This window comes from Panulirus ornatus, chromosome 15, assembly GCF_036320965.1.
Source record: "Panulirus ornatus isolate Po-2019 chromosome 15, ASM3632096v1, whole genome shotgun sequence".
Classification (NCBI taxonomy): domain Eukaryota; kingdom Metazoa; phylum Arthropoda; class Malacostraca; order Decapoda; family Palinuridae; genus Panulirus; species Panulirus ornatus.
Window position 1 is genome coordinate 31,963,531 of NC_092238.1, and position 13,242 is coordinate 31,976,772.

Sequence of the window (13,242 nt, forward strand, 5' to 3'; positions counted from 1 at the left end):
ACTCATAGGAATATATACACATGTACATATCCATAATTTGTTTATGGATGGGGTTGTTAGGGAGGTGAATGCAAGAGTTTTGGAAAGAGGGGCAAGTATGAAGTCTGTTTGGGATGAGAGAGCTTGGGAAGTGAGTCAGTTGTTGTTCGCTGATGATACAGCGCTGGTGGCTGATTCATTTGAGAAACTGCAGAAGCTGGTGACTGAGTTTGGTAAAGTGTGTGAAAGAAGAAAGTTAAGAGTAAATGTGAATAAGAGCAAGGTTATTAGGTACAGTAGGGTTGAGGGTCAAGTCACTTGGGAGGTAAGTTTGAATGGAGAAAAACTGGAGGAAGTAAAGTGTTTTAGATATCTGGGAGTGGATCTGGCAGCGGATGGAACCATGGAAGCGGAAGTGGATCATAGGGTAGGGGAGGGGGCGAAAATCCTGGGAGCCTTGAAGAATGTGTGGAAGTCGAGAACATTATCTCGGAAAGCAAAAATGGGTATGTTTGAAAGAATAGTGGTTCCAACAATGTTGTATGGTTGCGAGGCATGGGCTATGGATAGAATTGTGCGCAGGAGGATGGATGTGCTGGAAATGAGATGTTTGAGGACAATGTGTGGTGTGAGGTGGTTTGATCGAGTAAGTAACGTAAGGGTAAGAGAGATGTGTGGAAGTAAAAAGAGCGTGGTTGAGAGAGCAGAAGAGGGTGTTTTGAAATGGTTTGGGCACATGGAGAGAATGAGTGAGGAAAGATTGACCAAGAGGATATATGTGTCGGAGGTGGAGGGAACGAGGAGAAGTGGGAGACCAAATTGGAGGTGGAAAGATGGAGTGAAAAAGATTTTGTGTGATCAGGGCCTGAACATGCAGGAGGGTGAAAGGAGGGCAAGGAATAGAGTGAATTGGATCGATGTGGTATACCGGGGTTGACGTGCTGTCAGTGGATTGAATCAGGGCATGTGAAGCGTCTGGGGTAAACCATGGAAAGCTGTGTTGGTATGTATATTTGCGTGTGTGGACGTATGTAGATACATGTGTATGGGGGTGGGTTGGGCCATTTCTTTCGTCTGTTTCCTTGCACTACCTTACAAACGCGGGAGACAGCGACAAAAAAAAAATATATATTTTTTTCCAAAAAAAAAGGAACAGAAGGGGGCCAAGTGAGGATTTTTTCTCTTAGGCTCAGTCTTCTGTTCTTATTGCTTCCTTGCTAATGTGGGAAATGGTGAATATGTATGAAAAAGAAAATAAGATATACTATGATAGTATGAAAGTGAAATTGCACTTCAGAAGGAGTTCATACAATTTTATTCAACATGTAATTTTTCTCTACATGTGGCACATGTTTCAGGGAGACAGTCTTCCTCATCAGGTGCCAGTGCTTAACAAAGTTATTTAAATCTCATCATCACATTAGGTAGATAATTAACACTTCAGCAATCAGCCTAAGAATTAATTGCATGTTGCAATGTCAGATTGTCTCAGTATGTACAAAGGTAGAAACGATAATATTGCACCATTGAATTATTGTAAATCAACTTAAAACCATTTGTATATGTGCAGAGAGGACATTAATGGTATGTTAGTAAAATAATGAAGAAGTGCATGAAGGTAAATACCTATTTGTACGGTATGAGGTTGGAGTTTTACACTTGTGGCCCTTATCTCTTGAATATTTTCAAGTGTTATACAACATCTTGAATTTATGTATGCTACCCTTATCTCTTGAATATTTTCAAGTGTTATACGACATCTTGAATTTATGTATGCTACCTGTTCCATTCATTCTCCACTCTAATACTGTGAAAGTGCTTCTTTACATCTGTTTTATTAGGTTTCTTGTTTAATTTTGCATAATGTTCTCTGGTTGCTGTATCCATACATCTCTTGAAGAACTGCTCACTCTCCACATCATTGATGTTTCATACATGTAAAGGTTTTGATCAGGTCATTCCTCACTCTTTAGCCTTTCCATGTGACTTGGCTCTTATAATGCTGTTGCACATTCTCCTGATGCCCATTGTTCCAGACTGAGTTCAAGAACTTGTGCACTATTTCTCTATATCTCAAACTCAGTCAAGTCCAGGAGGTCCATAACTTACTAGACTAAATTAGTGATGCTGTAGACTTGTACGAAAATTTGTTAGATCCCAAACAAGTCTGATGGGGTCTGAAGGGTCTGTAGAAAGCTGAATTCTGATACAAGAAACTCCAGTAGAACAGAGTTATACTGAATCATTAGATGGCAAAAGTAAACAAAATTCAAATATGTAGGTACGAAGGGGTTATGATTAGTAAGATTGTTGGAATGTAAGGTTTGCTCTCTAACATGCAAAAGGTATGCAATTTACCTAAACTGAAGAAATTAATGAATAGAAAAACTTAAGAGTTCAAAACTGGATAGAGAATTGCTGAAATGAGTTATGTAGCCAGATCTTATGTATTGAAGAAAATATGCATTATTGGTAGCTGATAGACTTTGTGGAGTTGAAATTGATATCTAGAGAAGATTATGTGATTGGGAGGTTTGTTTGAGTGTGCAAGAAGAATCTTTAACCTTTTTAGTGCTATGGGTATGAATTTTCTGTTACATAGAAGAATAACACTGTAGTAGCATCAATCTGTGCATCTGATATCCTGCTGTGAGTTGAATTCCATGTACGTTGTAGGTTTTGTTGGATGGCTATAAATGGTTTTACCTCATTATGTGCAGTAAGCACTGAAAAAGGAAAATACTATCAGTATCCAGGGCCCAAGATTCTTCAACACATTGTCTGCAGCTATCAGAAACATCATTGGATGCACAGTAGTGAAATTTAAGAAAGCTCCAGACAAGTACTTAGAAAGTGTAATAGACTAAACAGGCTGTGATGCTATCTAGGCCTGCAGACCATGGCGTGCAACTAATTAGTTGATTAATGGTGCATTTAGTAGCCTGAACCCAGCTTGGGCTATGGAGGTAAAATGTACTCCCAAAAGACTACTTTAAGGCAGTTCTAAGGTTACCTTAATGAAGAATGAGTCATGGGAACTTTTGGAGGGCCTCACTAGCTTATTAGTGACCACAGTTAGTGGTTATGTGCTTTTTCTAGGTACTCATCGAGTCTAAAGCACCTAATGCCATACTTTCTACACCCAGTCTACTGTTACATAGGATTCGCCATTCCGACAAATGATATATTTTGTACCTTAAGAACAGCTTTATAACAACTCTTATTTGATAAGAAATTTTTATTTGTTAGACTTTATGCACCTAATCATATGCACTGATACCCCACTTTGCGCTTAGTATATATATTGCTGGAAAATGGATTGTTAAGCAAAACATCTCTCTATTGAGTTATTATACTGTTACATGTATGGAAATGCATTTCTGATCACATTTTTTTTTTTTACATATGAAGTATATACAGTATTGTATATATTAAGAGTTACAGGTATTAAGTAAACAGATTGTTACAGCAACATATTTCTACTAATTAATCAGTAACAAATAACTGTGCAGTGTTTTACAGTGAATGACGTCATTTGATGAATAGTGATGAATGTATTAGAATGAGTTAGAGAGGCAGCATTTCAGTGAGACATGGTGGGTGGGAGGCAGTGGATATCATATGGCCCTGCTCTTGCTTATGCTGGTCGATCTCTGCATCACTGAAATTATGATTTAGGTCATGTATATAGCAGTAGTGGTGGTGATAGAGGTGTTTGTTGTTGTGAGGGAGATGGTTGAAATTATGATTTAGGTCATGTATATAGCAGTAGTGGTGGTGATAGAAGTGTTTGTTGTTGTGAGGGAGATAGTGGTAAGTGTTGAGGAGGTGATTCTTCCATCAGTTTCTTTGGAAACACAGGCTGCACCACTGCTAGACGTTATTAAACAGCAAATTGGAAATGCAGAAAGTGCATTAATCATTTCACAACCTGTAATAGAATAAATTAGAATATGCAGAATTATGATGATGCCACAGAATGATATTAGCTTGCAGCTGACAACTAAAGGGAAAGCTCATCAGTCTTAATGCCTTATACATATTCTATTACAGATGACTGAATTGAAGGCAACACAGTACACAGTTGAACAGGAACTTCGTCAAAAAATGAAGAATATTAATCGTGAGTATGAGGTTAAAATTGAACTTCTTCAGAAGAAAATTCGTGAGCAAAGCCGTGAAATTGCTTTGTTAAGCAAAGGCAAAAAGAAAGGAGATAAGGGTGCTGTTCTTTCAGCAACAGATGGAGGCTCTTCTGGCACTGATAGCCCTTCTGTAGGGTAGTAGTAGTGAGAATATTTAGGTTATGGCACTTCCATGGTTTATGTTTCCTCAGGTGGTAATGGTTATAAGGTTCTAGTATTTGCTGGTCTCTAAGGATTATGTGAACCAATATTCCTCATAGGATTAAAGTCATTATATAAAGCAAAGCATTGTATATTAATGGAGAGTGTATGTTTGTATATACCACATGAAATTCTTTTATATAACAAGATGGTTTGCTCTTATGTAAAGGGTAATATGTCTTCATGAATCCTTTCCAATCAAACTAAAACCTTTTAATAAAGTAAGGTACAAGAACATTTTTACTTAGTACTAACTTATTGCAGTGTAATCGTCAGTTTTTATAAAAAATTGTGTAAATATTTGTATCAGCCAGATTGATCCTGTGTTTATGAATGTATCTTAAATCAGTTTTATTTACAAGATTATTTTTTTATATGTAACGATAAGACATTGTATAATTTGCTGTTAACATAGCTTGTGAAACACCAGCCTCATGGTTTTGTCCAGTCGTGTCAGCTGACTTCAAACACCGAGAAACCTTGGTACACTAGCATGAAACAACACTCCCTTACAACTATCTTCCTTAGGCCAGCCAGTCATGGGCCTCACAAACAAATGCTCTTGTCTGTTCATCCATTTTGTAGGGACTAGAAATATTCTTGTTCACATTAGCACCAGGTCACCCTTAAGGTTCAGATGTTGAGATGTTTAGGTGTGATTTGATCAGAAAGCTGCGGTTGGTTAACTTTCAATATACCTGGCTATGTCTGGTAATTGAACTGGAGTGGCACAGCATGATTCAGTTTCTGTGTTTACCATTTGTGATTGAATGTTACTATGAATTAGTACTTGTCATAAGTATGATTTATCATCTTTGGTTTAGACATTGATATTTGCATAAGTTACGTAAAGAAATTTCAAAGATATTTCTCAACTGATTATTGTGTTTTTGATTCTTGTTGTTATGGAGTAACTGCAGTTGTGGCATTGGCATGGTTGGTATTTTCTTATGAATGGGAAAGATTAGAAACGATTCTCATTGACATTCTCAGTCCATGGTTGTTTTAGAATGGCTATTCTGAAGCAGATGCTTTACTTATCATTTTTGCTTTATGTAATGTAGATTTTGTTAAGGTAAGACATTTGTGGCAGTAGCAGAACTACTGGCACAGCTTTGGGTATTGTCTCTGGAAATGGTAGTCTTTTTTTGTCTTTTTCAAACTTGTTTGTTGTTTTCTGTGTTAGCAAGGTAATGCCAGGAAAAGCCAAAGAAAAGGCTTAATTCACTTGCATCCATTCTCTTACTGTCGTGTGTAATGCACCAAAACCACAATTCCATACCCTCACCTAGACCCCACAAACCTTTTTGTGGTTTTCCTTGTCTGCTTCAAATGTTTTGATTCAGTCTATTCACAGCATGTTGTCCCTTGTATGATACATTCCTCCAGGTCACAGTGTTCCATATATGCTATTTTCAAGCCCTGAGCTTTCAAAATCTTTTTCATTCCATCCTTCTATATCCAGTTTGGTCCCCCCCACTCCATTTTCTTGTCTCCTCTACATATATTCTCTTTGTCAACCTTTCCATATGTCCAGACAATTTCAGGACACCTTTAGCTCTCTCATACATACTTGTTACCACACAACTCTCTTACCCTATCATTTCTTAATCAGTTGACCCTCCTCTGACCACATATTATCCTCAGACTTTCATTTCCAACACTTTCACCCTCTGTTTATTCTCATCTAAATCCCATGCCTTGCATCTATACAACACAGTTGGGACTACTTACTTTTAAAATATACTGATTTTTGCTCTCCCTGTTAGTGACCTCTTTTTCCATACATTCCTCAGTGCTCTCAGAACCTTCCCCTCAACACCTACCCAATGACTCACTTCATTTACCATGGTTCCATTTGCTACCATGTCCACTTACAGGTATGTGAAACACTCAATTTTCTTCATTCAAACTCGCACCCCATCTCTCACCATTGTTAAATGAAATAACTTTGGTTTTATTCATGTTTACTCTCAACTTTCTCCTGTCACACACACTCCCAAACTAAGAAACCAAATTTTGCCGTTTCTTTCTGGAATCTGCCACCAGTGCCATCATCAGCTAACAATAACTGATTCACCTCCCAAGCACCCTCACCCCTGCCAGTCTTCAGACATTCCAACATGCCGTACTCTTTTGATAAAAACTCTTCACTGATTCTGATAGCTTTCCTCCTAAACCATATATCGGCATTGCCTTCCACAAAGCAATCCTGTCAACCCTTTCATGTGCTTTCTGCAGATTCATAATTGTCACTTGCATATCTTTCCTGTTTCCCTAAGTATTTTTATGCACATACTTCAAAGCAAAACACTTGATCCACTCATCTTGCATATCTTTCTGTTTCCCTAAGTATTTTTATGTACATATTTCAAAGCAAACACTTGATCCACTCATCTTCTTTCACTCCGGAAACTTCATTGTTTTCCTCATTCTGATATTCAGTGCATGTCATCAACATCTCATTCACCATTCTTCCATACACATACATTCAACAGATTAGTACCTTTTTAATTTGAACACTACATTTGTTCATTTTCTCCCTTGCCTTTATACACTAGCACTATTGAGATATTTTATAACTGACTAGCCAGCAACAAAGTCACCTCCTTTCTTTAGACATTCATCTTCAAAGCCATTCATTCCAGTCACCTTGCAACATTTTGTCCTATGCAAAGCTTTTATCTCCCCTTCTCTCTTCATCAAACTGCTTTCCATGACCCTCTCAAACTCAGACACCTTACTTCTGCCACTCTGTCATTGAATACATTCATCAGTCCAGTGCTGTTCATTCCATTTCCTCTTCACCTCATATCTGCCTGTTACTACTTCCCCTTTTTGCCACTTTCTCCAATGCTACTATTTGTTCTCTTGTTTTTGTCATTACACACCTCCTTGAGAAACATTTTATTATTCTCTCTGAAATTTGCTGATGCTCACTCACCCTAACTCTCATATACCCCTCTTTTCAGCTTTTACCCCCTACCTCTTGACTTTCTACTGCTTTCTCTTGTACATCTCCCATTCACACATTTCTTCCTTGTAAGAAACACCATACACCTCTCTTTTTGTATGCAACTTAACTTTGTCAACACACCTCTCACTTCCCTTTCTTGCCTGCCACCTTCCACACTTCTCTCACACATCCATGCCATCACAGGAAACTGTTGGCAATATTTTAAGATCATTGTTCACCCACACCACATATAATGTGTTGGTGGAACTGTGTTTACTTTGGCTAATGCACTTATAATGATGATGGACCTGGGCTTACTTTGGCTATTACATTTGTGGTGATTATCCAGAGTTCAGGTTATATGGTAAGTGTGTTGAGGAGGAATAAAAACTTGATTCTTTCACTTGATTTAGTGACCAAAAAGAATTTACCAAGGGGAAAATGGCATATAGGGAGGGCTATTATTTGTTATAGTTAGTAGGACATCTTTCATCTGGGGTCAGCCATTTTGACTAGACTGGACTACAAGGGATGTGTCACTCAAACATTGCTTAACAGAGTACAGACTTTACTGATGTCTCTATCTTAAACATAAACTGGCTTAGTTATTGATAAAACAAAAACTTTGTTGTAAGAAACATTTTGTTGGTTGGAAGTTTAGGAAGTGCCTAGGGTGGTTTTTTTTTTCTTATTTTGTCTAGTTACTGTTTTCTTTACAACCAGATGTATTTCTTGTACAGCTGCCAGGTTTTCTGGGAATATATATTTTTAAGAATTATTTTTAAAGTACAGTTCTATTCTTTCAAAGAGTTTCCCCTCCGAAAAAGGAAAGATAACTTTTATTGGAAACATTAGATATAATGTAGATCTTAACTTAAAATAAGTGTGAATGTTTATGACTCAGAATGTAATGAGTATGAAAATGCCTGAGGTAGATCTTATTCTTTTAGTATTTGAGAAAAGTTTTGTAAGCTTATGAATGTTTACCTTATTTTTATATGCAACAGTCATAGAATATTGATAGGCTTTTTCAGTTTACTGGAAGGTCAGAACATTCTTTGTGCTTCAGTAATTTTGTAAAGTGATTATTACCACTGACAGCAGCAAGGAATAATTCACAGTGAACTGATTTTACGGAAATAAAAAAAATATTGTCAGTGTTTAATTCATATTTCAGTAAATTACCTTCTTTTAACATGATATAGTTTATGTAATATTAATTATGAGGAGTTCTCTGTGACACTGTAGAAAAAATTAATTCAAATTTAGTTCCTTCTGTTAGATTGTTATTGCTTTTTGCATGGGGAAGAGGAATATAAACAAACAAAAGAGAAGAAGTAATTAAGGTTTTGATATCTTTTTAAAATGAATTGGAAGATGGATCACAAAAAATATGTAATTTTGTTGCTGCCCCAGGATTTAGTTCTTTTGAAAAGTTTTATTTATTGACATTAATAGTTTGAACAGATAGAGAATGGGGACTTGCAGGACGACATTGAGATAAAGGAAAAAATCTGAATACTAAAGTCATTTTCAGAAAGTTTGTTTTTCTCTCAAAGATATTCTGAATATAATTATGTTTCAGTACTTTAATCATGAATTTGAATGGGATAATTTCCAGTTTTTTTACTTCTCTAAGAGTTTGAATGATACAAGTGAAGTAAACTATCATTAAGATAAATTTAAAGAAATGTTTCCTTTAATTATGATAATTTTATCAGAGTTATCACTTACTACTTAAGAGGCTGGTTGGTTCAAAATTTTGATAGAAGCTAAGTGATGAAAGCTGTTTTATCTTAATTGTTACCATTTCCCCTAATATGAAATATGGTTGCAATCCCAGAGCTTGTCAAGGTCTTGCTAGTTATGACATTAATTGAGGTAGTCAGTTTGTCTTATTAGAGCTCACTACTAACCAAATCCATTGGAAGACTGTTTAAAAGACATTATCTTTGGCTTTACCAAACTGTCTCCAGATTTTGACAGTAATGGAATGGGAATAACAGCTGACATATTATCTTAAAAAAGTTTTGTATGAAACTGGACATAAGGGTGTAGATATTATCTAGTTTTTTATAGACTTTTATTGTATATTGTGTAATTTCTTGATAAAACAAAAAATTATTTGTATAGTGATGTTTTTCTGTATAATGTATTGTAAACTGTATGATGGTTGTTTGTTTATTCCAAAAACCTATTCAGGATTTAGCCTTGTTAAATCGTTTACTAAAGAATATTTTTTAAAGAATTCCATGGGTTCTGTACTTTAGTCAGCCATTTTCATTTAGAAAGATATCCAAAATTCATTAATGTCCTTGCATATGAATATTTTGAAAATTGCCGTTGTCGTGAATGGTAAAATGCAATTATTTTAAGGCAAGCATTATTCGTTTTTGATTAGTTTCAAGTCATTCATTATCAAGCTTTGGTAATTTATGGCACAAATTTATCAACAGTCGTCCTTTAGGGAGCATTATGAAACAGAGATCGACCATTTCAATAACAGTGTTGCACTGGTCAGGAAACAAACCTTCACAGGACCAAAGAGACCTTTGCTTTTCAGAGTGGAGGTAGTGTTGCTTAAATCTGAATGGAACATTAGAAATCATATTTTCATTTCAGCATGGATGTCTTTGGATAACTTTATTTCTTTGAGTATTTTCAGTAATCTAGATGTTTGGTGAATGTCCGCATGCACTTGTCCATAAGGACTGATCAGAACTTTGTGTATAATGCATAAAGATACATAAGTGCATGCATAAGAAAGCACTTTGTTTTTATATTGTAGGTGATGTGACTTGGTACTTTTGTGATTAGTAAGTGTCAGATATTTGTATAGGTGAAGATTTTATCTGAGTTTCCAAAAAGATTTTTGCACTTTTTGGATTTCCTGTGTGAGCACTGTAGACAGTGCATTGGACAAACTTTTTTTACTATTAACCTCTCTTATGATGAACAGTTTTTAAGAATAGTGAAGGTGATGAATAAGCAATTGAGAAGAGAGCAGTTTTGGGGATGATTGTAGTTTGAGTGATATTAATCTGAAGTTAATTGTATGACTTATGAATCACCAGATTCACTTAGATGATAACTATACAATATATAGTAAGGTTAACTTTGAGAAGTGATGATATACCAGTAACTTGGCATTAATAGCTTATGCAAACTCTGTATTGGCATCCTGGTTGAACATTAAAGATTGAAATAAAAGAAAAATCTCTAACTTAAAACGTTTAGGTAACTATAAGCACTTGCATTATACTGTCATGAAAAGATGGCAAGTACGTCATTTGGGATATAAGTGTGATTGGTATGCATAATGAGTTGCAATGTCTCTCTTACACACACACACACATACACACACACACACCACTTAGAGAGAAAAAGGGAAAGAAGAAATGCTCATGAAAAGATAACTGTAAGCTGTGAAATTGCCAAATGCAGTTGCAGTAGTAAGGGAAGAAAGAAGAATTGGTGATTGTAAGACGATGATATTCAGGTATGGTAAAATCTGCTTAGGAGTCATCTATCCAGGAGGCACTTTAGCTGACAAAGAAAATGGAAGTCAGTTGGGTATTCATCAATTGTGATAGACTGAAGGAATAGAGGGAGAAAAGTAAAGAATGTAGTCAGATGGCAAAAAACAAGATGCCAAATGAGGCAAGAGGATGGAACACCCATCAGTACCACAAACAGATCAGGAATGTCAGGTAATGAAAAAGTTGGAGTGAAAGTAGTGTATATAAATGCTGATGGGTTGGTGGTAAATGGTAAAAAACCAGAACATTAAACGGGAGTGTCAGTTAGAAACATTAGGTCGAAGTAGTAGGTAGGAGCATAATAATGGAAGAAGTTGTAGATTAGAACTTTAGGTAGATACATTTGGTTGTAGTAGTTATTTGGAAATGTAGGTAAGAGTCTTCCTTGCTAATGCAGGATGTGGCAATCATGTACGAAAAAGTTTCCTACATCCATTTCATACATATTCACCATTTCCTGCGTGAGCCAGGTAACATCAAGAATAGATGAATGAGCCTTAGAGGGAAAATCCTCACTTGGCCCCCTTCTCTGTTCCTTCTTTTGGAAAGTAAGAACTGAAGGGAAGGATTTCTAGGCCCCCCTTCCATCCAATTTAGTTGCCTTCTATGACATGCAGGGAATACGGGGAAAATATTCTTTCTTCCGTATCCCCAGGATACTTGTATGTATATACATGTGTATGTGGGTGGGTTGGGCCATTCCTTTGTCTGTTTCCTTGCGCTACCTCTCTAACGCAGGAGTCAGCGACAAAGTATAATAGATAAATATATTATTTTTTTCTATTATTTATACTGTGTCGCTGTCTCCCGCGTTGGTGAGGTAGCGCAAGGAAACAGACGAAAGAATGGCCCAACTCACCCACATACACATGTATATACATACAAGTCCACACATGCATTTATACATACCTGTACAATTCAATGTATACATATATATACATACACAGACATATACATATATACACATGTACATAATTCATACTTGCTGCCTTTATTCATTCCTATCGCCACTCTGCCACACATGAAATGACAACCCCCTCCCCCTGCATGCGTGCGAGGTAGTGCTAGGAAAAGACAACAAAGGCCACATTCGTTCACACTCAGTCTCTAGCTGTCTTGTGTAATGCACCGAAACCACAGCTCCCTTTACACAGCCAGGCCCCACAAAACTTTCCATGGTTTACTCCAGACACTTCACATGCTGTGGTTCAATCCATTGCCAGCATGTGACCCTGGTATACCACATTGTTCCAATTCACTCTATTCCTTGCACGCCTTTCACCCTCCAGCATGTTCAGGCCCCCATCACTCAAAATCTTTAATCTTTTTCACTCTATCATTTCACCTCCAATTTGGTCTCCCACTTCTCCTCGTTCCCTCCACCTCTGATTCATACATCCTCTTTGTTAATCTTTCCTCACTCTTTCGCTCCATGTGACCAAACCATTTCAATACACCCCCTTCTGCTCTCTCAACCACACTCTTTTTATTACCACACATCACTCTTACCCTTTCATTACTTACTGGATCAAACCACCTCACACCACATATTGTCCTCAGACATCTCATTTCCAACACATCCACCCTCCTCCACACAATCCTAGCTATAGCCCATGCCTCGCAACCGTATAACATTGTTGGAACCACTATTCTTTCAAATATACCCATTTTGCTTTCTGAGATAATGTTCTTGCCCTCCACACATTTTTCAACGCTCCCAGAACCTTCACCCTCTCCCCTACCCTGTGACTCACTTTTGCTTCCATGGTTCCATCCGCTGCCAAATCCACTCCCAGATATCTAAAACACCTCACTTCCTCCAGATTTTCTCCATTCAAACTTACCTCCCAGTTGACTTGTCCCTCAACCCTACTGTACCTAATAACCTTGCTCTTATTCACATTTACTCTCAGCTTTCTTCTTTCACACACTTTTCCAAACTCGGTCACCAGCTTCTGCAGTTTCTCACCCGAATCAGCCACCAGGGCTGTATCATCAGCGAACAACGACTGACTCACTTCCCAAGCCCTCTCATCCACAATAGACTGCATACTCACCCCTCTCTCCAAAACTCTTGTATTCACCTCCCTAACAACCCCATCCATCAACAAATTAAACAACCATGGAGACATTATGCACCCCTGCCGCAAACTGACGTTCACAGAGAACCGATCACTTTCCTCTTTTCCTACTCGTACACATGCATTACATCCTCGATAAAAACTTTTCACTGCCTCCAGCAACTTGCCTCCCACACCATACTTTCTTAATACCTTCCACAGAACATCTCTATCAACTTGTATCATATGCCTTCTCCAGGTCCATAAATGCTGCATACAAATCCATTTGTTTTTCTAAGTATTTCTCACATACATTCTTCAAAGCAAACACCTGATCCACACATCCTTTACCACTTCTGAAA

At 37.2% G+C, this 13,242-nt stretch overlaps 1 protein-coding gene across 2 annotated transcripts in view; it reads left to right on the forward strand.

The window, feature by feature from the left end:
- Positions 1–9,449, forward strand: part of LOC139753823 (protein FAM76A-like) — a 148,130-nt gene extending 138,681 nt beyond the window's left edge. For both annotated transcript variants that reach the window (XM_071670726.1, XM_071670727.1), the window contains one exon: positions 4,033–9,449. In XM_071670726.1, coding sequence (XP_071526827.1) covers positions 4,033–4,263 — 231 coding nt within the window. In that variant the 3' untranslated portion in view covers positions 4,264–9,449. The remainder of the gene's footprint in view (positions 1–4,032) is intronic.
- Positions 9,450–13,242: the final 3,793 nt, after the last annotated feature.